The sequence below is a fragment of the Cygnus olor genome, chromosome 6 (genome assembly GCF_009769625.2).
Source record: "Cygnus olor isolate bCygOlo1 chromosome 6, bCygOlo1.pri.v2, whole genome shotgun sequence".
Taxonomy (NCBI): Eukaryota; Metazoa; Chordata; class Aves; order Anseriformes; family Anatidae; genus Cygnus; species Cygnus olor.
The window spans coordinates 19,222,450-19,250,428 of NC_049174.1; the positions used below are offsets into that span (position 1 = coordinate 19,222,450).

General features: G+C 36.9%; 1 protein-coding gene across 11 annotated transcripts; it reads right to left on the reverse strand.

Annotated features, from left to right (window-relative positions):
- On the reverse strand, positions 1-27,979 carry DYNC1I2 (dynein cytoplasmic 1 intermediate chain 2). Of its 11 annotated transcripts, none has more exons than XM_040562492.1 (17): positions 27,799-27,955; positions 26,142-26,259; positions 24,553-24,667; positions 21,089-21,179; positions 16,693-16,752; positions 15,330-15,445; positions 8,262-8,351; positions 7,833-7,995; positions 7,641-7,740; positions 6,979-7,104; positions 5,862-6,008; positions 5,423-5,536; positions 4,956-5,089; positions 3,782-3,926; positions 3,010-3,150; positions 1,876-2,001; positions 1-760 (listed from the first exon to the last, which is right to left on the reverse strand). In XM_040562492.1, the coding sequence occupies exons 2-17, from the start codon at positions 26,247-26,249 to the stop codon at positions 647-649; spliced, it is 1,890 nt and encodes a 629-aa protein (XP_040418426.1). In that variant the 5' UTR covers positions 26,250-26,259; positions 27,799-27,955; the 3' UTR covers positions 1-646. The 11 variants fall into 11 exon arrangements, with proteins under 11 accessions (XP_040418426.1, XP_040418424.1, XP_040418427.1 ...); XM_040562490.1 differs by having other exon boundaries at positions 27,667-27,941; XM_040562493.1 differs by lacking the exon at positions 27,799-27,955 and adding an exon at positions 27,307-27,443.

Below are 27,979 nucleotides of genomic sequence, written 5' to 3' on the forward strand. Positions count from 1 at the left end.
TGCTCATATAATATTTATTTATTAATCAGTCTAACCCTTTAATGCACCAGTTTGAACAAAAGAACTTAGTATTAAATATGTATTTCATTAATTCAGGTCCAATTATCAAATAGGTTTGTAACTACAGACGGATTTTTATTCACTTCTATTACTAGCTACCAGAGTCTGAGGGTTATCTATAAACAATAAAACTTACTTGGAATATATGCATGCATATTCATAAGCAGTTTGAATTAAAGAACCCTTCAGAAATTTAATACCTCATGAAGGTTAGTCTGTGTCATATAGAAAGTTTAGTTTAGAAACAGAATTTCTACTTTTCAGAAATATACCGTTACAAAGTGGAAATTTCATTAGCCTAACAGCAAATTTACACCAAGTTAGTGTTTCAGCAAAAGAAGTTCCTTGCAAAGTCAAAAGTTAACTGTATTAAAAGTTACACAAATCCAAGAATGTGCTTGTAATTTGTATATAAAAAGTGACAACGTAAGATCTGAATTTCAGTGATATTAACACATTTTCAAAGTCCATAGCTGAATCCACCTATTCCTGCCTTAAACTATTACTTGAACTGACACATGCTTACACTTTTAAGATTTGCATCAAATCATTCACAAGTCTACCACTGCTGCCCATCTTTAACGGTCTATGCTGGTATGCGGGTTGCAGCTTCCTCTTCCGCATCAGCTCTGTTGGCATTTATTTCTGCCAGCGTTCGACCAAATCGAGTCCACTCATCGCTGCGAGGAATGGCAATTTGCTGTTGACAAAGATAACGTTATTTAAACCTACCAGTACATACAAACTGAGCTCATTATGAACAGCAGTATTTGTAAGAGGTTCTGATAGAACAGCTTACCTTTATTTAGCATGACTTTTAAAGTAGTCTAAACATCAGAAGCCCTAACTAATAAAAGCAGCAGAATTTGCAAGTCCTGTATTTATGCAGTGATACTATTACAAGCTTGCATGATACACTTCTGAGAGACTTCCTCCAAAGAGGAACAGTAATGCAATGTCTGCATCCAATCAGTCACGTACTACTGCAATACACATACTTCCAATAGCAACATCTTCCCTGCAGAACCAAGTCAAGACTTCATTTCATTTTTTTTTGTTTAATACTTCTCAAGCCACGGTCAGAATTCACAAAAAAATGATAGAAAGAACATAAGATTCCTGCAAACAACACTGTTAATGGTTTCATCTTATTTTTCCAGCCTTACAATAACATTTTTACTTTTTGACTGTGTAGCTGACAGATGGCATGCTAAGAAAGGCAACGAAGCTGTTGAAGGGTTGAGAAAACCAGTCTTATGAGGAGCAGCTGAGGGAACTGGGGTTGTTGAAAAGGAAGCTCAGGGGAGACCTTATCACACTGTACTATTACCTTTAAGGAGACTATAGCGAGGTGGGGGTCAGGCTGTTCTCCCAGGCACCAAGTGATAAGGGGAAATAGCCTCAAGTTGCACCAGGGAGGTTTAGGTTGGATATTAGGAGAAATTTATTTACTGAAAGAGTTATGTGGCATTGGAATAGGCTGCCCAGGGAAGCAGTGAGTCACCATCCCTGGAGGTCTTCAAGAAATGTGTATATTTAGAACTTAGTAGCATGGTTTAGTGGTGGACATTAGTACCAGGTTAAAGGTTGAACTAGATCTTAGAAGTCTTTTCCAACCTGAATGACTCTGTGATTTTAAATCATGCTAGAATACTTGAAATACACATCTAAAGGAAAAAATAATTTGATAATAAAAATTAAGCTTTATTCCTCTAAACCAGAGGAGGGGGGGAACTTAAAAGGAAGTTGCAAAATACAAGTCAAAAAAGCTTGAGTGTTCTGTAACATACTTTGCACAATACATGGTATACATACCTCTCCCACATCGTATATAACTATTTGTCCCTCTGAATCACCTACAGCAATCTCTCTCCCAGAGTGTGTCCATCTCACACGGTTCAGAGCAGGATTGCCCTCCACAGTAATGCTCGCAGTTGGCACCTGTATCCATTTAAAACACATTGCTAAAAATGCACGAGGATTTCTTAAGTTACAGATTACAGAACATACCTTATCCCTCAGTGATTTATCAAACAAAGTACCCGATATTTCAATTTAGGCAGAGTTTGTAGGTCTCAATTTACTCTCAGTGGCCATAAGCTATCACTAGTGTTATAACCAAAACAACACATCTTCTGTCTCTTGGCATGATCAAAAGACACATCTGCACTCCTGCCATGAGACAGGAGGCACATGCCTTTTAGCCCTCTGATAGGCATGCGTTAATCAGACAGCAAGGAGGAGGCCTGGGAACTCAGGAAAGACTTATGGATAGAGGGCTGGCAGGTCAAATCCAGCCCAGAGGCTAGAAACGGGCAACTCTAGTTTAAAAACATAGGCTGGCATGTGCTGCTTCTTCTACAGAACTACTCTTTCTTCTGTGTGCAGTTTTAAGATAGTAAAATTTCAGAGAGCTGAGTATCTGCAAGATTTTTCCTCTCAACTACCTCCAACAAGTTTAAGTCTCAGAAAAGGTTTATACTACAGGTAAGTATACACCTTACATCAGCAATCCCAAATGTTCAATCCTCTAAGTTTAGAAACAAATTGCAATTTCACTGCAGTATTACTGTGGCAATAACAATATGGCAATAAGAACAATGGTGATGTATAGATGGCAGGCTTGTTCATACTGTTAAACTGCAGGCTGCCAAGGCTGTATTGGGGGAGGTCTAAAAATTCACTTTCACAACACGGACTGGTATTAAGCCAACAGATGTTTTATGTTCATGTTACTATTAAAACAATTTAATTACTGTTGCTATTCATTATGAGCAGTCATTTAAGTTACTACCGTGTAATCAAAGAATAATATTTATTAAGCAGCAACTACTGGAATTACAGAATATTTAAGAACAACAACAAAAATGCTATGGTGAACTCTGGACACTTTTTTCCAAGGCATACAACTTCCTGCTATATTTGACTGTTAACCTCACTCTCCCTCACCTCAGTGTCATTGTTGAGATTCCACAGGTCAAGCCTGCCCATCCCATCCACACAGGCAAACAAGGCAGGGTGAGTTGGAGACCACATAACATCATAAACATAGTCTGAGTTGTCTTCAAATGAGTAGAGAGGTTTGTTATTCTGAAAAAAGCAGATGTAACGCAATACCCAAAGTCAGCATTTCAAATTCAAAAGCTAACAAGTAAGGCAAAATACAGAACTTCTCAACAAAATTATGAGAAATAACTAAAAAGTGATTCACATTTTAAACTTACTTTAAAAAGAAAAATACCACAACGTAACAGCAAAAAAAGTAATTCTGGCAATAGGAATGCCAATTCTGTGCCTCTACATACAGTTTAATTGACATGAGTTTTGGTGCTGTCCTCTAGTCCTCCACAAATTTGTAACAAAACGTTTGCAGTACACATAACATGAAGAAACTCAATTTACATGATTTGCATGATTATATCGTAATCATTGATAATAAAGGGCAAAAGGTTAAACAGAATGGATCAAAAGTACACAAATGATACACAATCTGAAAGCAACGACATCTTCATGTCATTAACTAGTTTTGTTTATCAGCTGTCTTCTCTTTGTAGGAAACTGAAAAACAAGCACCAGGAATCAACTAGACTGCTGCTATGGACCTCGAGGGCTTCACACAATTTGCCTTCAGTTCACTGAAGTTTCTTAAGTAGCTTACATTATAGCACCACCTTGTGTCAAGGATTATGACGAGAACCACCAAACTATCTATTTCAGTTACCTTAGTTGTCCAAAGCTTTACCGTCCAGTCAAAAGAAGAAGTGACAAAGAGATGCGAGAAGTCTACAGGTCCAACTGCTGCATGGCAATGAATACCTGTGATTGGTCCCTGGTGTCCTTCAAACATCTCACTGATTCCAGCTTTGCTGTTTTAGAATATATAAAAAAAGGTTAATTTCTCTGGAAACCATCCATCTGCAGACAGAGATAGCACTGAAATATAGTTTAAATTTAGCACCAAGAAGATTTTGCCACTTTGTATGGACATTACCCCATTGCAAAGGCTTCATCTCAACAGGCTCACAGAAGACCAGGCTTGAATATAGACCTTAATTCCAACATCTCTTTTCTGCTATCCTTAAGTGCTAAAAATTACCACAGGGAGCAGAGACTCATTCAGCAGGTACCAATCCACTCATTTAACTATACTGTTCTCCAAGCAATAGCTAAAATTTTGAATCATACAAAAGAACAAAATCCAAGCCTCAGGAAGGAGCAGAAAACTCCCACTGACTTAAAACAGAAGATGCAGGTACCTTGTGGACACACATTAGGGTTCAGACATAAAACAGTAACAATATATTCCTAATAGTCTCCTATCAGGAGCAATGAAAAAGGAGGGAGGGAGGAGAGATGGGAAGAATGTTACAGAGAAGTGATACAATTTCGGTTATTCTGGAACCAAAAAGCTGTGCAGCAAGGGTGATGTGTATTTGAGATGAAACCTGGACACTCAATTATATTTAAGAAAGCAATTGATAAGATACAGTCAGACAATTTCAAAATAGATTGAACAGCAGGAGAAAAGCTAGCCAATTTAAGATTTGTGCGTGATGTTACTGTACAATTATCTGCAGAACCGATATAAAGTTTGGAATGTTCTGCTACAATTCAAATGAATAAAACCTCAGTGACCTGTGCTGCCCCCATCACTGCAAACAACTCCTAGCCAATGAAGAGAGCATAGTACCAATTCAATATTCAAACTCCTTCTGTTTTTAATGAAGCTCCTACTTGGAAAATAGCATGCACTGGAATTCATACACAGCTACTTTGAACCCCATCAAGACTGACGACTAAGCATGCACTATGAATATATTAGCAGTGTAAAACATACAGGGACTCATCCTTTCACTGTTTTTAATTCCTTTGAATAATTAAAAACTTTTATTCACCTGCCATGGCGGCATGCAGTGTAGACTGAGCCTTCTTCACTTCCAACAACAAAGTTGTTGACATCTCCAATGGGGAAGGACATGCAAGTAACAGCCACAGCCTTGGACTGTTTGTGAACCAGCTCCATGCTATCCTGCAGTGAAAGTATCAGTAAAATACTTTTAAAAATAAGAAACGGAGTATTATCACTTACAAGGTTATTTAGATTTCTCAATAGTAAGTATTTTTTGTGTTTTGCTTATATAGAATTGGGCAGAAATGAGCAAATTTTTTCTTGTGTTAGTGGCAAATACAATTTTAACAACATCCCATGGGGCAGAAGAGGTCTTTTATCAAATGCCTACCAAGCTACCTTTAGAATAATTATGTATTGTGAAAATGTTTATTAATACTTTATTAGAGACATTATGTTTTTTACAAAATAACTATCTGGAATAGATACTATACATATCAAAACTTATCTTACCTGTGGCTGGGAAAGCATGTCTAAACTCCAAGAGCATATCTTCCCATCGGTTGAGATACTGATCAGGTTATGAGCATTCTGGGTCCCAACAACATTTACGCAGTACACTGGGTGCTAAGAATGTAAAATACCACCAGAAAAAGGAATTTCCAAGTCCCAACCAATTCTGTTACAGTTAATATACTGTAAAATATACAGTTTCATTTAGTGAAAGAGAAACAGTTGATCACAGTATGGTACAGAGAATACTTCCCTATAAAACAAATAGCAGATTTTCCTGACACTTCAATTTTTATGAATAGCCCTGTTCTACAGTGATAGCACTGGAAAAACATGGACATAAACATTTAAGCATTATAAATCAAGTGCACTGGACAGTTTCCTAGAGGTTAAATACATCTCAACAGGGAACAGTCCTTGTAGATATTTCACCCCCTACCGTGTGAGCAGCAGCTGAAAGCGGAGTTCTCTGCACTGGGGTTCTCTTATTGCTGCGATTATCCCATAGCACTATTTGGCCTGAGTATGTGCCACCAACCACCAAATTGGGATGAAATTTTGCAAATGTAGCTGACATCACTGCTGACTGAAAGGAAAAAACAACCAAAATACACAAATAACTATCATTCACTGACATTACATCTAAAACCAAAAGAGAATTTGACCAAATATCAGAATAAGTTCTATGCCTAGATTTGATACACTGTTTCAGTGTCCCATCATATCCGGATTCAAAACCCTTTGTGAACGCCAATAAGCTTTTAGTTTTAACTTGCATTCTGAAAATGAAGTTTTCCTCCTCTGTTTTTCCCGAATGTATGCATTTGTATTTCCTCCTAGCATGGTTTGTTAGAAAGGGAAGGTCCAGTAATGCACAAGACTTTAATAATATTTACCACATTCTGTGGTCATTTTCTTTGAGAATGTACAAATCTGTCTCAACACAATACAGCTACTTTTGCAATCTGGGCTTTGACAGTAATCTGACAACACGGGATTACATTTTGATTCAACTATGTAATTTTTCAGAATTCTGACATTTTGAAAATTATGTGGCTATTCCAGGCTTAGCACAATGAAAGAGACTTGCATATTTTTATTTTTTTTTTAAATCTTTCATAAAACTACTAAGAAACCTCCATCTGCCTTTTTCACTTGCAGCATATGTTTCTCGTTTTCATCCTTACTCCATCTCCTCAGGCCATCTTCATTTTATTCAGTAAACTATGCCCTAGCAGTACACAACTCTGCTCAGTCTCCTTACATACAAACCTTCTTTGTGGTTCAACCATTACACAAGAAGGTTTTTGGTTTTTCAAATAAATTAAAATAAGAAAATGAGTTCTCAAGCAAGACTGAACTCTGAACGATGTCAGAAATTCTGGAACAGAAGAATGTTTCTAAACTAAGGTCTCTAGCTATCAACATCTGTTTGCAAATACATGTGGTTAAAGTGAATGCCAGCCCAATGAAATCATTACATTGACAAGCACAAGGAAGGTACTTGTCCAGGCTCATCAACATAAAATCTTTAGCCTCCTGAGACAGAATCATACCTGGCAGTGAAAGACATACTCTGGGGTAGTTTTCTTGTACTTCATATTCCACACAAGGGCCACTCCATCAGGCTCATGAGGTGCATCCTCATTGTTGTTGTAAGAGGCTACAAGTAATTCTGGGTACTGAAAAATACGTGAGAAAGATTCAAAATAAGCAAGATGATTAACTAATGGTCCAGACAATCCTAGAATCTTTGTTTTGTGATGCCAAAACATGGTTAAAAGAAAAACAACAAGACTGAAAATCATTTACATCATCCCTGTGAGAAACAGTGTCAGTTAAAACAGCATTTATTACAGATTTAGCTTATAAAACAGTAGTAACATACTAATTAAGTTCTTGGTTTTTTAAAATCATATCTTGCTTTTAAATGTAAAACCCAATACTTTTAAGTGAGCTTTGTTTTCTGAAGCTAACGCCTCTACATAGCTCATAAAACAGAAACAATTATGCTGAAGATTTTTTCTTTATAATACAAAGATTTTGCTACTTTTTACAAAACATTGACATTTGCAAACTATGGAGGATGTAAGAGCTGTTCTAAGGAACACACTTAGAAATTCAGCCTATATTAATTATACTTATACTTAGAGAAGGATCAAGTGGACAGAGCTAGAAGAACTTACAAAGATGACTGCTTATTATAAGCACTTTTTACCTGAGACGACCAGTCCAAACAACTGACAACACGATGCTTTGACCAACGTTCATCAAAAAACTGCCTGTTTAAGGATAGCTTTGCTCCTGCTTGAATCTCTCTATAAAGGCAATTAGAAGGTATTAACCTCTGACCATTTTTAGAGTTACAAATATTGCACATTCACACTAAAGCATTCAATGTTCATGTTACCCTTCTTTGTCTTCTAAGTCTCTTCCACTGTAGTCAAAGAAAATATTGATTTGCTCAGAAAGGGCTCTTTCAACAATCCTCGTAGAGTGGTCAAAGAAACTTAAAAATTCTTCAGAATGCAAAATTTGTTGTTTTTCTTCCTCCGTAAGCTCATGAGGGGCAGCTGGAAAAGGATTACACACAAAGGTTCTGTAATGCATACTTCCACAAATTCTTTTTTTTTTTTTTTGGGGGGGGGGGGGGGGGGGGGGGGGTAGAATGGAGGGGGTGGCAGTATTCATCATGATTCTGGAACAATTGTTTCCTAACATCCATACAATAACTAACTGTTAAAATGTAACTAAAATTATTTTCAACTTAATGGAAAGAAAAGTTAAAATGTATTAACGTTTTTCTTTGTAGCACAAAGAACTATGACGTAAACTGTACCTTCCTCCTCATCCTCCTTTTTTAATGTTTTTTCTTCCTCAGGTTCAACTAATGGCTTTGGTGCAACCACATCATCTTCATCTTCCTCATCTAAGAAGAAAAAGTACGGTGAGACTGTCACTGTTTTTAAAGAGGAACAGTAACATTCTGTAAGAATCTCAAAGATATAAAATGGTATAATTTAGCTTAAAATGGTTGTATTTATAAAGTGTAGTTCCCAGAATAATGTTATCTTAAACCAAAGATCATTGCAACGCTGTCTACACCTGGATTTTAGTTGCAGTAAATTATGTATCTGTATAAACTGAAAAAGAGGGATTCTTTACAATTTCTTACGCAAAGTGGAAAACTCTTATAAGCATTTATAATTCCACACAAAACCACGTGGTAGATGTATGTTCTGTGTAACATACTGACACATTAATGCTGCAGAATAAAGAAAAATCAAATGTCTGAAATAGTCTACAGAGCAGCTGCTTACTTGTGATCTGAAACCATCAGAGTCTAATGGGTCTTCACATGGCACGACGATGGCTTACATTAGCTTTCAGGTTGCTATTCTGAGACGCAAATTTTGCTGAAGATAATAGCAGGGAGATTACATTTTTTCTGTCATTCTAAATGCAAGTCTCATTATCTGTATCATGTTTGGCAATGAGAACTTTACAGCAAAATGTGTTTTCCCTAATTTTATGTTACTCATTGCAATGTTAATGTTCAGGAATACTGACAAGGTTTACAGCACTTCCTGCATTTGTACACTTTATTCTTTGAATATTGTAAACCAGAAAATAACTTTAAATTACTTGGTGTTGTGGAATAAGCATTTCCTGGCTTTTCTTCATCCACTTGCTCATACAAGCTTCTGAAAAGCTATTTTTATTGGTTAAACAGCTATGTCATCTGTCAATAAGGGAATGGCAGCAGGAGTCTACTACACACCTCATCACAAGTAATGAGACAGTTTTCAGCAGGGACTAGGCTTGTTTGTTGCAGCCATCTCTCTGACCCGTGTTCAGCTACCTAACGACAACAAAAAAAGTCCACATGCACACATACACAAAAAGAGGGGGAAAAAAAAGCGTGGTCAAGGGATGGGAACCAGCTGCCAAGCCATGGTCCCAGCAGCCAGGCCAGCTGACTAGATAGCAACAACCAGATGGTACTGCTAGGATTGTCTCTCAGCTATGAGGTGGCAATGGGATGGCACAACATTTTTCTGCCTGACTGCCTCCAATCATGTCTTTCCCCAATGGCAAGCCTGTGCAATTACCAGCACTCCAGGAGGTCTACAGACAAGCCTTTACCCTGCAAACAAAATACAGCTTGTAGGCCATACCAGCTGCCAAACCACACACATAGTGATAGGTTTAAAGAGGTCTGAAAATCTTTCTAACTCCATAGTATAGGCAATAAAAATATAACTGTACCTGCAGGAAAGAAAGCTTTAAATGACACTGTATAATGCACACAATAATACAAACTCCAACTTAATCAAAATGATAATGACGTATGCCAATCCTACATTACTTGAAATTGAGCGATTTTTACGTTCTGACAAGTTTACAGAACTAGGATAAATGGCATGAGTGATTTCAATATATGCTCATACTTTTGAACCAAATGGTGAAGGTTAAAATCTTTCCTTTCAAGGGCCTCAATCAGCCACAAAGGAAAACAGTAATCACTGTCTTTTCAGCCAGCCCAACCGCATTTGTCAGCCCTTTCTCCGTCAATGCAGCCAGAGCAATCAACCTGCCAAACATTCAGAATGGAAAAACAATCTGAAAATACAGGGTATAATGCACCTGCCAGTGAAAATGGCCATTTCAAGAAAAGCTAGTGATCTCAGTGACCCTGCTGAGGAGGCGGTGGTGCAAAGGGGAAAGAACGCGTAAAAGAATTCTTAGTGATCTCCACTCTCTTGCACATTGACACTTCCTTACAAAGCATGCCAATTACAGCTTTTGTGCTACTTAAAAAAAATGAAAGCTTTTTTGGGCAAAATAATCACGCAGAGAAACAGAAAGACACTGCTCCTTTTTAGATGGATTCACATGTACAGTGGACTAGTAATCTGAAAACTGTATAACTTCTAGCAATTCTAAAGCACGGAATTCTTAATGTCAAATCACTATAGGTGTGAACGCTAATTAATTAAAAAAATGTAATATGAGTTAACAGACATGATTTTGAGAACAACAAATACAGGACCACATGTTCACAATATAGTCACTTGGACAAAAATCCCCCTCTCACTCTCCCTGCCAATCAATAATGCAGATTTAAATGACACCTTAAATTCAGATATTTGGTTTGGGGTCACGCGGGATACATTATTCTAGCTTTGAAAGTCCCAAATTAGAAATTTCAACCCAACCCCCCTGCCAGCCACACTACACTGATTCTAAGTACCATTTTCAGTGACAGGAGTCAAATTCTTGTCAAATGCAGAAGGTCAACCCCTTAGTGCTAAGTGACCTTCTAATCTACATATTTTATTCAAAAGATCATATAGTTGATTGCTCATGCCTTTTAATGTTTGAAACATAAATGGCATATATTATACAGAGATCTAAATTCCTTCATAGTACTTTCACTGCATACAGCCAGCTGATATTACTGCATTTAAATGCAGGATACAGCACTTATTTTAATATTTTCAAAGTATCAGACTTGAAATTGAACATGTCATCTCACTGCGATTTATCTGTAACTACATAAATCTAAAACCTTCTCTTTAAAGAAAGAAGTCACATGCAAACTTTCTTATTAAGGGATTGGGGGGTGGGGGGGGGGCAGCAGCAAGTTCTTGATCTCGTCATCCAATACCAGGATGTTTTCTCACAGACATTTACAAAAGGCAGCATGAAGCTGTTGGACAATAAATGAGAAGTTTTTGTTTTAATTACTTCTTCTCATATATCTTGAATTTATAAAATTATAGTTCAGGTACAGGTATTTGCAGGGAATTGGTAAAAACAGTAATTATTACCCAGCAAACACTGGAAGACTGTACAGAATTCCTGAAAAAGCTGCACAACTGTATGTCAAAGATGCACTTGTTTCATTGGCGTACTATATTTAATGTCAGCTATGTAAGTGTGGAAATTTTAAAGGCACTGGCTAACTTCATCCTTGTTATTCATTAATAACTACCTACTGATGCTTTATGCTACTTCAATTGTCAGTATACCACATACAACTCTTCAATTAAAAAAAAAAAACACGGTTGCTGAGACCTAGAAAAGTCATAGGGCTCTAAAGACCAGAAATGGGACTCTGTCACATCAACATATTGATGAATATTCATCATAAGATGCTAAACAATTAACTCCATGTTTTTTTCTGACAGGGGAGCAGGGGATCTTGGTTTATAAACAGCCATCTTCACAATGACAAATTTCTTGTCAATGAATGTTAAAAACAGGTTTAATGAACCACAGAATTTTGACTTTGAATTAACATCAGAATTGTGATGTATTCTGGCAAGATGGAAAGAAAAGCAGTACTATATACTAGGCTGCACCCAGCAATAACACTAGAGTGAAAGTTCCAGTTGTCTGAGTAATCTGTTGCTGCAGAGTAGGTTAATCAAAGTTAAATCATCTGTGAAATGGGTGGCTTTTGTTAAGTAGAACGTGTCTTCATATCAACTTTTCCCCATCTATATTTCGCTGTACATTTAAGGCATGTACAGGGTAAAACATGAATATATAAGGCTCCATTATTTCTTGTTACAATATTAAAATGTAAAAGTGCTACATTCACCATTAACAAGCATCCAAGAGGCCAATTTTATACCCTAAATTGCTATTAGTCTGCTTAAGTCAGGACAAAAGGACAAAATTAAAAGGACAAAGTGCTTAATATTCTCATTCTATGTCTTGGAGACTTTACCAGACAATAACTCCTCAAAGAGGGGAGCTAATGCAGCAACACTGCCTGCAGTTAGTTGTGATTGCATATGTGCTGTATTTTACAGAGGCACTAAATAACAAATAGTTTGTTAGCCCACGAAAAGCCTTAACTGCGACAGTTGGGCAGAGCTGTATTCACCTATATGCCTATCTGTCTTTGGATTAATCACATTCACGACCTGTAATATTACATCTGGCTGTTATTGGCTGTACTGGTGACTATATTCTTTCTATGCAAATTTCAACATTATGTCAGTGAATCACAAAGGAAGATATCAAACAGTACAGTAGAGAGCAGCGTAGCTAGAACTATAGATAAGACAAAATGTAGCACTGATGATTACAGTACTGTACATGGGGGCCAACACAGAGCCTGCAGAACATGAAGAAGTAATCCAGAGTTCACACATGAATTGCATCTCTGCTGCTGAAACTGCTTCTACCACTGCCTGCTAGAAAGAAATGAGTGTATGAAGGGAACACAATTTCCAGTATATTTTCTAAGAGTAGATCTAGAAGTCTGCTGCCTGATACAACATGCCAAATAGAGGCCAAATGATAATCCTAATAACCAGTTGACCACACTAACTAAAAACAATGTCCGACAAAATTGGACAATGAGGGAAGTGGGCAGCAGCGCTGTACACAGCACCATGAGAAGTGGGAAATTGATTTAGATAGCAGAAATGGGTATGACAGAATGAAGATGCTGGGGAATGGAGCTGCCTAAAACCAGGATGTTCATGTTATGATGGTGACAAAGATTATTGAAGTGGTAGTAATGGCACAGAGACATAGATGTTTAGGCTTATTAGTTACAAAATACGGGAGGATAGCACTAAGTATGGCACAACACTTAACAAAATTAATCTCCTTGGTCCCTAAACCAAAAAAAAAAAAAGGTCATTGTTACTGTGTCACAGAATGGCAAAAACAGAAACGTGCCAGGAAGATGAGAAAAAATGAGCATCTCTGCTATTTTCCTAGGAACAATGAACCATTCCATGATTACATTTCAGTTCCTTTACATAACAAATACAGCTGCTACAGAAACAGTAGGATTAGAAGATTGAGAATATTGAAAAATCTGGAGAAAGAAGTCCAAAATGTGAAAAAAATGAAAGACTGAAATGAGACATTTAGGTTTTCATCAAAGCAAGAAGCTCAAGAGCACTAAGGTCTCCACCCTGACACCATTTCTTACTGTATTTCTCCTCTACGTCCTTAGTGACTTGTATACACTGAACCCAGATGAAAAAGCAGCTACGGGTTGCACCCATTGTATGAGGAAACCATGAAACAAATACTGCAGATTTACCATCTAAGTCTACTTTGGATATCTTCCTACAAGAACTATGAAGCATGTTTAACAACTTCAATTTGGGGAAATTTATTATTCTGTACTGTACAGAATACAGTGAATGACTTCCTGTGACACACTACTTCCTACTCTAAAGGCAACTAAATCTCTAATCACAGACGGAAACTGATTTTTAGGAGGTATACTGATTTTATTCTCTTACAATGCTATAAAAAGAATCAATCTTCCCAAGACAAACACTGAGGTCACGATAAGTCAGCCTGTTAGTACTTCAATTCTTTGCATAGAGAAGCAACGTTGCCACTAGCACTGAGGTAACATTCTAGCTCCAGCATCAAGGGCCACATGCACACTGGTCATGCTTTCATGCCAAGTGGAGAGGAACGATCATTGGCTCAAACCAGCTGCAGCTGAGAAGCCTATCGAGAAGACAAAGGGGAGAGCTACTTCATATTTAATATTGCCTGGGACAGTGCAGCATGTCTGCACTACACGGAAGCATGATCATGTAAACTTAGTCTACCTCCCTTCTGAAACTAGAAGAAGCATTTTCCTGTTTTAGATTTTTGAACAACTGAATGCTGTCCTTTCTGTCAACTTCTGAGAGGTCTGACCTCCACCTTTTTAAACCAGAACCATTGGGGTGAAAGGTATTCATAACTTGAATTTAACTTTGTTACACTGAACCCAAAATGGACATCTTCAAAGGCCAACTTTAAGTTGAAGGCATGAAGTCCCCCCTGTGTAACAGTCACTTTACTTGTGTTGCCACAAATATTTCCATGGCAATTAGCAACTCTTTCAGTTTAAAGCTAGTTTTCCCCAACTTCCTATCTGTCCCAACAGACAATTAGTTTTAGCTTGAACATTTCTCGGTTCAGGTCAAAATATAACACAAAACCAAGATACAATCATTAACATAGGTTCTCTCCAGTTCATTTTATAGAAAGGTGTGGACAGTGGATCTAACCTAGCTGAGATGTCAACTTAAATTGTGAACATAGGGCTTAATTATCAATGTATATAGACAGTCTTAAGACAGACCTTAAAAAGATCCTTTACAATGAAATGATGAGCAAGCATCTTCAAGTGACTTCTGTGAAGCACATGTATATAAAACTAAAGAGTGTACAGAAAACAGTATTGTTTTTAAGGTGGAATGGATCATGAGACAGTATCTCTACTATCCGATAAACACAGAAGTACAGGTGAGCCATCTTTCCAACTCCCCCATAGTAAACGTCAACTACAGCCTATCCACTTAGGGTGAAACTAAGATCATACAATGCCAGGCAATTTCTGCTGACAGCGAGCAGCAGAAGTAAAACTCTTTGAGCACACAAACTATGAACTAAGTCTTCAGATACCACGGTGAACCTGACAGAGGGAAGGAAAAAAACCTGAGGGATTAGAGAATGGAAAAGGTGAGAATAGGGGAGAAAAGAAAATTAGCATACAAAGCCTTCGAGTAAGTTGTGTGTGGGTTCTTAAGTGTCATAAATGCAAAATATATCCCACTTTAATTTACCAGTTGTCAGCTACTTAAGCAACTTGTTGTCTAAGTGTCGTGTTTACTAGGAGTATGAAACTGCCATGTATTATTAACAGAGCAACGTTACCGTTAAACAAGATGCAGAATGACAACAACCCTCTAAGCAAGACATGTATGTGTTTAATAGAACTTATATCAATTATCTCACAAATCAACCTTCATTCTATCACATTAAGTTTCAAGATCACAAGTGTTAGCTCTAATACAGTCAGTCATCATTACTACAATAAAATAAAAAGAAAAATAACTTAGGTTGTAATAAGTTAACCATTCACCTTCCTTTGGCTGAGTCATAACCGGTGTTTGTGTCTCCTTTGTATATGTAACAATTTCTCGAGGAGGAAAGTCAACTTGTGTAATTTTGGCCATTCCAAGTTTAACAGGTCCACGTCTATATGAAATGAATAGAAACATTAGAAAAAATAGTTAGCTTTATAAATTACTTCATATTTTGACTAGAATAATACTCATGTCATCATGTCACAGCTTTGTCAAACTTAAGCCAGATGGAAATTTAATCCTGAAGAAGTCACAAAATTATGATTATTATTTTCACTATTATTTAAAATCAATAGCTATTTCTACATGTAAGACAAAAATAAAGACATGCAAATATATACTGATATCTGATTATATGATGTCATTTTAAAGCTTTGTTTTTGCAGTTGCCTAGGGTACTGCTACATATATGAAATACCCATATTTTCATTGAACTGATCTGCTCATGTGACTATTTGTATTTGCTTTAGGACTTCAAAACTTAAACAGCTTAGTTACCCTGAATGTAAAAGCATTTCCTAGTCCACTTAACTGTGCTGCTCTTTTTTATCTACCTCTAGGATGCTATTTAGAACTCAGAACTGCAAGTCTGGTCTGAAACTCACACATTGACAAGTGATTTATCCATACTACATTACTCCAGTATATAATACTGGAAACCTCTGAGCGTTCTGACTTGAGCTTATGAAAGATGCTATAAACACAGATACAGCCAGTATCAAATTATAATGCAAAAATATATTTCCAAAAACCACGCAATATTAATTCAGTCTCTGTAACATCCGGCAAAAGGTAATCAATCATCATATGTACTGTAGTAATTATGTGAAGATCCAACAACAATTTAGTTATACGAAGTGTAATTTCTTATTAATGACCCCTCTCCTAAGATAAAAAAAAAAAGCAATCTCCTTTTGAAGTTTTCGGTGGACAGAATCATAACTCATATAGAACGATACGGGTTTTATTAAGTGATTATAATGAGCTACAGCTCAATATAAACATTTGTCATTCATGTATATTATGAGAAAAGATGGGACTCATTCTGTCTGTTTTTAAAATGTCTGTCTCTAAGCTTTTTATTTTAAAGAAATTACTTTAAAGTTTGTCTTGCCAAAGAAAGACTCAAAGAAAACCTTAATAAAGTAAACTCTTATTAGAAATAAGCACATTATTTATACTAAATAAGATCAAAACTTCCCATTACAAGCCAACTGCACTGTATCTTGGGACACTGAACTTCTTTAACTCACAGAACAGTCTCTTAACAGTAACTTCATGTCTTAAAGAAAAAATTAGTTCTTATACTTATTATCCAGAAGTATATGAAAGAGGGAATATAAGAAATCTATGCAATACCCCAGATCGGAATCAGAGTGGAGCTGAAGAACTGATGGATCAGTATCCCAATGCAGCGTCCTGATACCACAGGTTGAACAATCATGCAGCATTAGCAAAAAAGGCCAGAGATTAGTGAAGCAAATACACACTATGAAATGCTAGAGTTACAGTAAGCTTAAAAGTTATTTCATTGTTCACAAGAAACGAGGCAACGTAATATCAGTTAAGGGAAATTCAGCAAATATTCAGTGCAATACTATATGCAGTAAATACAAAAGTTAAAAAAGCAAACACAGAATTCAGAGCTATTAGAAAAGAATTAAAATCTTTTGAAGATTGAAAGTTAAAGACCTGCAAACAAATGCAGCCTTTATGAGAGGCTAATTAAAATATTTTAAATAGTGACAAGAACCACTAAAAACTTTCCTTTTTAAATCTGTTCAGATTTGTTCATGTCATATGAAGACAGATTTGTTAATGTAATGCAATATTGCCCAGAGCAGTAAATATGTGGAGGAAATTGTCATATTGGTAAAGGAAATGAGTCAACACATAAACCTTTTGGTAGAGGGGCAAAAATGCATTTCCACTGGGAAAGAGAACTGCTAGAGTTTCCAATATGTGACATTGCAGTAATTACGGGTTAAGCACTGCCTTGGGCTTCTAAGTGTCATCTGATTTAGAGCCAACTCCATTTAAGATACTTAAATCTCGTAGAACTAGAGGACTTTATATTAATAACACATTTCAAAGTCATGTGGAATAATGAACAGAATTGATCAAGTCACTTTCATATCAGAAGAAATATGAAGTGGGAACTAGATCTTCCCTCTCCTATCATCTTAAACCCTCATACCTTCTCCACAGATTTCCATTTAGTCTACCGCCTGCTATCAGGCTTAGGCAAAGTTTTAAAACAAGCATACAAGAGAGATTAACAGATGAACATGCATCTGAAGTTTTCAGATATATTTTTTTTTAAATCATGTTTTGTAGCAAATGGAAAATCGTTTATTGACTTATCATATTTAAATAATAAATTCTTCATTTTTTCAATTTTCATCCTAAACACAGCAATGTTCTTATACAGCAAGTACAGAATTCCAAAACAAAGATGATCACCAAAACTTACAGGCAATGTGATGAAAACTCACAGCTATGAGTGTGCCATTCATTACTTTGTTCTTGTAGAAACTATACATTATAAGAATAATGAATTTTACTTAAAAAATAAAATCTACTGTCCCACTGTTATTATTTAGTAAATCATCCTGCGTAGCTGATAATGCATCCATAGCCATAGCTTAATACCTGAATCTCTAAAACCTTGACATATCTTCTGTGCACCAAAAAATACCCTATTTTACCATTCATTATTTTGAGTGTGCCTATTCTTTATGTCTCTGCTATTTTTCTTGGCTAAGTAGATTTAAGCCTGAAGTTTATTTTGGTGCCTGAGATTTCATGCTGGATATTGTTCATACAGAAATTCAATCTTGCCATGCACATGAAAAAGAAAACAAAGCAAAACCAAACCACCACCTCCTAAACCTTCATGTTGCTTCAGCAAAGGAGGACTTATCTATAGATTTAAATGCTCCATCACCACAAACACTTTGCCAACTTTTTCTGTCCCACTTAAGAGGAACTTAGGCAATATAAATTTAAAAGGCTCCAACTTCTGTGCTTACTTAAGACCTAGTCCTTACTGAGGTTGCCCTCCTGCTTTCAAAGTTCTTTTTTTTTCTTTTTAAAATATTAAAATAGCAATACTCTGCCTTTTAAACTAGTTAAAAAATCAACATGCACTACAGTACTTACTGTTAAATTCTTCTCATAGAGATTCTTTAAAAAAAAGTGACATTCTAAGATAAAACTCACCTATAACATATGTATCACAATCATATAAAATTCTGTTCCTTTTGTTTTCCAGAAGTTTGTTATGCCTTAAGTTAAATGAATTTATATATAAGCTTCAGTGAACTTAAGCTTCTATTCTTCCACATGTTTGAATTTCTTTAAATCCAGGTAAATTCCTAATACACGTATATCTAAGTACTGTCTGCACTTACAAACTAATTCTATATAAAAAAACACAAAACTTAAAAGTAAACTAACTATGCTAATTTCCCGTCTTGAATTTTTACTCTTAACTTAGAAAGAGAAAAAACACTGAGGTGAGAAGGAACAAACGGTAACAAATGCAGAACCAAAACTCTTTACTTAAATAAATAAAGACAGATGGAAGTAACAGCAGGAACACAGTCTGAACACTGCTTTACTAATTACTAAATAAGTGAAATTACTGGCAACGTTCAGTATCAGAGACAATAAATGACTGAACTCATAAAAGAGATAATCATCATAAAGTATGGTTGTGGCATGAACAGAGAACTGTAGAATGGCCACATACCAAAAAAGAACTGAAATAACACACTGATATGAACAGAAATACATATATTGAAAACAATACTCTTGATTTAAGATTATCAAGAACAGTGGAAAAACTTGTCTTGCTAGCATACCACATATAGATATGAAAGCCACCTACGAAATGCCAGCTATAATGCTAGGGCACATCACACAGTCCAACTTTTAGGTGGAAGTGCATGCATACAATAGGAATGCCATACAAGTTTGTACTAATATACTAGGATATAGACATTGTTTACTGGAGGAGGGGAAGAATGTTACCTGGTGATCAGAGACTAAATAAGCAGACTCAGATCTCTTACAATGACATATATAGCCTTAAATTTAGCTATGCATTTCATATCTCCATGCCTTGAAGACCACAGCCTTTCTATGCTTCCATGTCTCGGAAATTTTGAAGACCCAAATTTAAAGTTTGTGAATGGATGAAGCTATAGAGGCTTAGGATGTAAGTTTTCTCAAGTCTTCATAAAAAAAATGCATGCATACAACAACGCTATGTTACTATATAACTGGAACATAAAACCAGAGAGCACATTACACCTACGAGGCAGCAATAAATTGAGCACACAACATGGAGTTCAATTACAGATGTGGTGAAAATACTGTTTCATACTAACTTTAAATTATATACGAATGAAAATAAAAGCCTTTTTTCCCCCCACATCATCAAGTAACTCTTGTTGTGTTTTTTTTTTCCTTCTCTGCACTGAATTTAAATATACAATGACAATTAAATAACCAGTAATCACAGATTTCAAATAATTTTAAATTTACTTGCTACTCAGTTAAGGAACAATGCTATTGGTTCTTTAGTTACATGACAAGTGGACTTGAACTGCATAGTGAATAAGCTATGCAAAAGACTGCACCTGAGCCTTTAAAAAAAAAAAGCATGGATTCATATCTGCTGCCTCTAGTATTCCCTGTTTCAACTTAATGGTTGCTACTTTGAAATAAGGACCTTATCACCTTTCTTCAGGTCATTAAAAACTCAACTATTTTCAGGCTAAGACTGTGTACACATAACCCACAAGTGTACAGTGTACTACAGTCTTCCAAAAAGATGTTTCAAAGTGGTATAAGTATTCAGCCTTTCTCCAAAACAAAGATTCATTCATAAAGGATGAACAAAAGGAACTGAGGATGCTGTGCTTCAACAAAACTTCATCCACAATGTATATTCAGAAGTTACAGTACATGAGTAGTGATTTTGCAGGGGAGGGAAAATGTTATCAGTGTTAATAGGCAAATGCTGCTCTTATTCACAGAGTGGGCATGGGAAACATTAGAAATACCCTTTGGAAGTAGTTTCCAATCTTATCACCCATAAAGCTCCATTCTTAGCTCCTAGTTTAACTAAAGTATTTAATTGACTCTCTTTACAGTAGCATTTCCCAAACTGTTATGAACAAAATATTGCTCAAAGGGATGTAGCAAGTAGCAAAGCTGAAAAAAAATGTGGCTGTTCTAACATGCTTGTAGCTTGTGAATCGTACGGTTAAGTTCTGAGGACAGCTGCAAGGTAAAATAACTTGGGAATATAGTTTTAAGTAAAAAAAAAAAAAAAAAGAAACAAGGCAAGGTTTGTAGACAGTATCTTCTGTTAGATCCAGCAACATGGAGGGAAAAAGAAAATAGCCAATATCCATACACACTCTCCTTTAAAGAGCTGGGAAGTTTGATTTTTCTAGTTCTATTGTCCAGAGACATTCATGCTTACAAGAACATTACCACAAGACTTTCAGACTCTTCAAAGATGAAACTTTAAACTTGCAAGCTTAAACAACTCAGAGTTTATGGTGGTAATCTAAAATTAGTTAATTGTAGTTGCATTTCAAATCTTAAAGTAAAGCACTTCTGTAAGTAGTCCTTGTTCACAGATTCAATATTGGTGTAAACTGATATTCAAGTAATTAACTTTGATTTCTTCTACAGTTTCATGATTCAGAATGCAAAGGAATATAACAAGGTGACATACCTAGATCCAACAGCGCCATCACCAGAGTCCTGGCTTCCAGCCTCACTTGGCGTACTCACAGATTTGGAAGACGGAGAGGTAGGAGGAGGGACTAAATAGTGAAACAGACAGGTATCCGCTGTTACTACTCGCAGAGGTTGCACAGCTTAGGATGTTTTAAAATTAATTTAACATGAATCATTAAAAAAAAGTGATGGCAAACAAAAAATACGTGGATGAAAATGAACAGTAGAAAAAGAGGGGAAAAGACAATGTTAACATTTCATGCTGGTCTTTCATGCAATTGTTTGGCATTTATGCATCTGGAGCATACAAGACGACATGGAGGGAAGAACATTAAGAAAAAATGACTTGAAAACAGATTTTTTTAAAACGGAATTCAAAAAAAATGGTAGCACCTATTTTTGCAGGACAATTTCCACTAAATCATGTTGATAAAACATAAAAGGAAGATACTTATTAACATAGCTTTGATATGAGTTTTCACAAAAATTACACACTGAAGGTATTTAACTGGTAGTTTTGTTTCAAAGCATATAATCACAGAAATGCAGACAAAAAAAAGTAGCTTTGTCATAGAGCATACTAGTATTTTTGCTTTAGTTCTAACTAAATCAACACAAATTCTGCATATTACGCTCAAGTTTGTTAGCGTTAGATTTTGGGAGATTTTTGTGTTTTTCTGTTTGTTTGTTTTTTGTTTTACCTGACAAGCAGCCTAGTACTGATACATTTAAACTTTTTCTTAAAGTCAGTTCATTTCCAGCATTTAGATGAAGATTACAATTAAAATCACAATGTTTTTTTGGAACTGATACATAACAACGAATGATATACAATCTAAAGAACACAAAGCTATTTCAAAACTTCTTTTAACTTTTCTTTCTAGAAATAGTTAATTTTTTGTTTGTTTTAGAAATAGTGAAACTCATTATTTAACAAAGCTTAAATTTATGTTTAAGAATCAGGATGTGCGTTGAAGGTTCTTTTATGCTTCACTTTTCAGTAACATGTAAAGCATTCATAGCATGGATTCACTCCTTAGCAACACCAAAGAAGAAATTTTAACCAACTGAAGACCAATTAGTTATACAAGTTGGCATATATCCTGCCAGAGGTCAGCCAAGGGAGAATTCAGAATTTAGATCTGCAACATTTCAGTAGAATTTCCTGAAATCACAAGTATACTGCAAATTCTGAAGAATGTTTCCATCTTATCCCAAAACAGAGACGTCGTTCTGGTTGACAAAAATTCTACCCTGAACATGCAAAACAACAGTCAATATTCTGACCGTTTTTAATAAATTTAATAAATCTCTCTACAAGAGAGACTTTCATATAGGTTTAAAATCATATAGTTATACTTCACAAATACATACACACACCTATATTTTATACACATGTATGGGTGTGTATGCACACAGACAAGTTTTGAAATGTTCTCCAACCTAGTATCACCACCTACTGAATAGTTTACACTAAAAGAAACATCTATAGGCCTTCATATTGTTACATATCTGTGCATTACTGAAAATGACAGCATTTTAATGTCACCCATTCGCAAACAAACTGGTGAAATGACAAACTTATCTTGTCACCATTTACAAAAAACCAAAAACTACATATACTGCTCTAGCTGTACGGCCAAAAAATTCAGTAGCTTAGTTTGATGCTACAGTGCCCTCTTGTGGAGCAAGCTGTTTTTAGGAAAGTCTTTCCATTGGTATGGTCTTATCTCTCCAATGAGTAAGTGTTAAGAAAAGGCCAAGTAAAAGTCCACCTACCCCAACAAAGGATGCCTTCTAGAAAGTTATTTTCATTCACTAATATATATATATATATGTATAAATACATATATATATATATATATGTGTGTGTGTGTGTGTGTATATAGAGTATGATAGATATCAAAAGCATACTTACACTAAGGTCCCTTCTCCTGTAAGGAAGCCACCTCTCCTTGGCAGTTACCAGGACAATAATTGCCTTACAAATTTTTAATACAACTTCCTAGGAAGGAATCTAATCTCAAGTGATCCACCCACACTGACAGCATGAGCTGAAGCTATCTGCACATCACGCTGGTCAGCTGTGTTAGCTTCAGTTCAGGTGCATCAGCACTGTACTGTCATGCTTTCCCAGTACCCAGTCAGCAGACAGCTTGTGCCTCAGGCACGCTGCTGTGAGGCAGCAAGTAGAACATTTTAGCTTGACCTAGCACTCATATTAGAACTGCCTATCTTGAAAGGGAACAAAATGAATTATCTGAGTAACTGTGTACTTACAAGGCTGTGATTAAATAGGGGGTCAACAGGATTAAATACAACACATGCAGGGTTGTACCCTGGGCTCAGATGCCAGCACCTCAAGAAACTTTTCAAGGACTGGCCATCCTGTGGTTTTTAGATTCTTTCTTACAGATTAAAAACAAAACACAAACAAAACACAAACCAAAAATACCTATTTCTTTAAGAGTCTCATGTTAGCTGCCTTAGCAAAGCCACGTGCAAGAAGGTGTTCAAATATTTGCCTGCTGAAGAAAATCCCTAGTAGCTAAGAATTGATTATTTATATGCTAGTACTAGCACAGCCCAAATGCAGTCTACCTACAAATGAACCGTCAGAACAGCTCAAGCTATTAAAATTACTGCTGTGGCTGTTGGAATTGGAGCCATGTTAATGTTGTTTATTTCACATTCATTTTCAAATGTTTGAGGACAGTCCAAAAGCAATTATGAAGTTGTAATCACACACAGACTATACCCAATTATTATTACTTTTTATTTGCAAACCCAGTTGAAACAGACCCTCACCATCACTGAGCCAAACTGAAAATTAAGTTTTAACCCCTCTTTGATTTCAGAGAGAGAGTTGAAAATTGGAGTTGAAGTACCACCCTCTTCACTTTCATTTACCAGAGAGAAATGGCTAAGTAAAGGCAAAAAGCAACAATCAATATACTAATCCATTGAAGAGCAGCACAAATACGAATCATCATCCTTGACAGTTAAATTTTATACTTAGCCTTGCTATTACTCCATCAAAGTCAGTCAGGTATTTGAGATAAGGAAAATGAGGAAGTAAAAGGCACAGAAAGAAAACAAGCCAACCCCACATGAAAATATTAGGATTAAGATTTAGCATCATGAAAAAGGGAAAAAAAAACACAAAAATAATGTGCAAGGAGAACTGAAAGAGAAAACAACAAATTTGTGATATTTATATAACTAAAAAACTCCAAATAATCTAAGTAGAAAGCGTATATTTTACAAATATTACTAGCAATGTGTACTGAAGCACATAAGCACATCACTGACATTTATAACAGAGACAAAGTAGTACCAGAAACAAGATATGTATACCCCCAAAATAGTGGCCACAGAAATTTCATGCTAGTTATATAAATACCACAATACTAACAACAACAAAACACTTCTTATAAACTAATATTAATATATTCCTACCAACAGGAGATTCAGGTGTCAGCCCCATGCTCTGAAGTAATGCTTCAGCTTCTCTTCTCTTCTTTTCAAGATCAGATTCTTCTTGTACAGGAAGAACATCTTTCTTCTGATCAGTCTAAAAATAATTCAATATCTAAATTCCGGCATTTAATAGGTATTAGGAACGGTTTCATTTCATTTCTGAGATCTCACTGCACCTTTTGTGCTACTGAAACCTATCGTCCCATGGGTTAGTTACTTGACTCTATCTACAGAAAGGATCTTCGGAATTACTAAAGTAAAAACAAAGGGAATCACAAGTTTTGCAGCTTTAGTACTATCTTTAAATAATTTTCTTTAAAAGTTGTTTTGTTATCTGCTAGATTTCACACACAAGGAAGCATTAACATCACACCCTTATCCTTATATAATTTAGAAATACTGGAAGCTTTACTGTGAAAGATTCCGAACACTCCATGTTTTTCCACATTTCATTTAACTGCTTACTCGATTACAGAATTTTAAATCATAGTTTAAGGTGTTCAAAACTCAGTCACTGTCAAGTGAGTATTTCTGTAAATACAAATTAATTATACAAATACCAGCCTTTAACAGATGCAGCAAAATCCAGACCAAGTTACACTAACCCTACACCACGATTAAAGACTAACTACTTCTCATGTGAGAGAATGTGTATGATACACATCATACTTCTGATCTACTGGACATCTTTTAAAAAAGCTATTTCCAAACCTTAGAGGAAGATCCCAACTGATAAACTGGGAATCATATGTGGAATCTCAAGTACAGGCAATACGTAATTGCAACATCACCAGAACATAATGAGATATTTCCCTCTCCCTTTTGTCTGAATCATTTTGCTGGCAGCTGCCCAGACTTCAGCCATAAGCTAATTTAGAACTTGTATAAGATCATAACCAAAAGAGAGGACGTCATGAAAAGGGCCACAACACACCAAAGCATTCCAACAAAAGTTTTGTTTATGACCTGCTTTCAGGAGAAATGTAGCAACACACCACTGATTGTCACTTATATTAGAAGAGATAAATCCAGGAGACTGTTAACAAATCAAGTCTAACACACAAGTAGCATGCATGTCCTGAGTGTTGCTCTGACTTTAAAACTCAGGTTAAAGATGAATCAGAGCAGAATCGAGCACACTGTTCAGTAACAATATTGACAGTCAGACAACTCATACAGACATTCTTGAAACTGCATTTCAGAGAGGAATTCTTTAAGTTATATCATCACAAGTCAGTAAGTCGAGCTTTTGTGCAATACTTCAGTTAATTCTCACAGTAATTGCATAATTCATTATTCTTGATGCACACAAGCATACAGTTTGTATTTCTAAAACTACATGTGGGATTTTTTTTTAATTTACCTTACCACATGGATAGTTCTAAAATAAAAGAAAAAGTAGGTGTTTGCTCTCACAAAATGAAAGCATTACATTTGTGTGGACCATTAAACAGATGTTCCTTAAATAACGTGGAGCGATACATGCCATCTTTTTGGACAGGCTACATGTATTTGGGGCAAGTTACATGGGCAAACAGGCAAGGTTCAAAGGTAATGTTATTTCTTACTTCTTTCTTCTTTCTCTCTTCCTCTTTTCTTTTCTTTTCCTCTCTGATCTGAGCTAATCGTTGCTTCTTGCGCTCCAACTCCGCCTTCAGTTCACTTTTGTCAGACATGGCTGAAACACTGATCAACACAGAAATCATACCACAGGTTTTTTTTGTTTGCTTGAGATTGCTTATTTATAGGAAAACTGTTATCATTAAAGTAACTATACTAAAGATAGAACAGTGAAGTCTTACAATCCTAATTTAAAAAAAGCCACATTACTATTTCCATGTTTCCTTCACTCCGTACATTCTCACTACTAAAATTGATTTAAAACAGGACGATGATATGGTGACAGCACCCACTGCTAAGGTAGTACTGAAGCTGTTTGGAGGAGCTGCTTTGAATCATACATTAGGCACTGAAGACGGGGTTATCTGATCTTGCCATAGGATTCTGCACAGCTACAGAGCCAACTACAGCACATACGCACAGAAAACAGCATGGACAGTGCCCCTGGAATATTTTTACTTTCTATTTCATCCCCTAACTATTGACATATGACAACTTAGCAGTATGGAAGTGATATATCCTGCTACATCCAGTTGCAGAACTTAAAATACAGATTTAACAAAAGATTTAGTAAGACCACCATAAACTGCAAGGCAAAGTAGGTATCAGCGTGACAGCCAAAAAAAAACCTGTCAAACATGCAATACCAATCTTTTTATGTTTTATCCATAGACCTTTTGCATGCTGCTAAGAAATTGTTGGATCTTTTAAAGACAACAATTATACAAAAGCTTTGTTACATAACTAATCCAATTAAAAACAGACAGGAAATCCAACAATAAACAAAAGCAGAAAAAAACACTTCAGAACTTAAAGATTTGGGACATGGACATGAAAACCTGTGTGAACAGGCTGGGCGAACAAACACTTAATTTTAGTGTTAAGCAAATCCAAGCGAGTAAAGAAAGTGCAGAAGTGGTTCTACCACAGCCAAGGGATCTATAAGGGCTTTTGCACCGAGCTTGATAATACTAACATCAGATTACACATTAGTAATACGGCTATTTACGTATTTAAAATTAAAAATATGTGCAAGTGTTTGCATAGCCCATCTAAGGGCAAGAAAAGCTGTAAAACGCTGCAAGGCTGACACATTTACCCCACTATACACACCGGTAGCTCTTCCTCCATATTGCCTGCAACACTTAAGTGCCAACAAACGATAATAATAATTAAAAAAAAGAGTCATTTTAGGCTTCAAAGCAGCCCGGGGAAGGCGTGCTGTCACCGCACCGCGGCCCCTCGCCCCAGCCGCCCCCCCGCGCCCTGCAGGCCGGGGCAGGCACCACGGCGGCAGCAGCGCCCGGCCAGCCCCGCCCGAGGGCGGCAGGGCCGAGCCCCGGCCCCACGGCCCGCAGCCGGCCCAGGCAGGGCCCCACCCCGCCGCCGCGCCGGAGGGTCCCCGCTGGCAGCCTGCGGTGAGGGCAGCGGCCGTTAGAGCCGTTAGTGCCGTTACCGCGGGACCCCGCGCACCTGACGGCGAAGCCCGACTCCGCACCCCGCTCGCTTCCGCCCCGCTGCACAAAGGCGCCGGCAGCTGACAGGCGGGCGCCTACGGCGGGCGCGCCGGGTCAAACCAGCCGCGAAGGCGTTGCGGAGACTTACGGCGGAGCTTCGGCAGCAGCACCTCGCTCGTTGGCGCCGCCCGGGGAGCGGCCCTGGGGGGGGGGGCGACTCAGGCGTGAAGCGACGCGAGGAGGCAGAGGGCACTTCCGCGGGCCTCAGCACCGCGCCCCTTCTGCCGGGGAGGCGGCTGTGAGAACAACGACGCCCAGCATGCAACGGG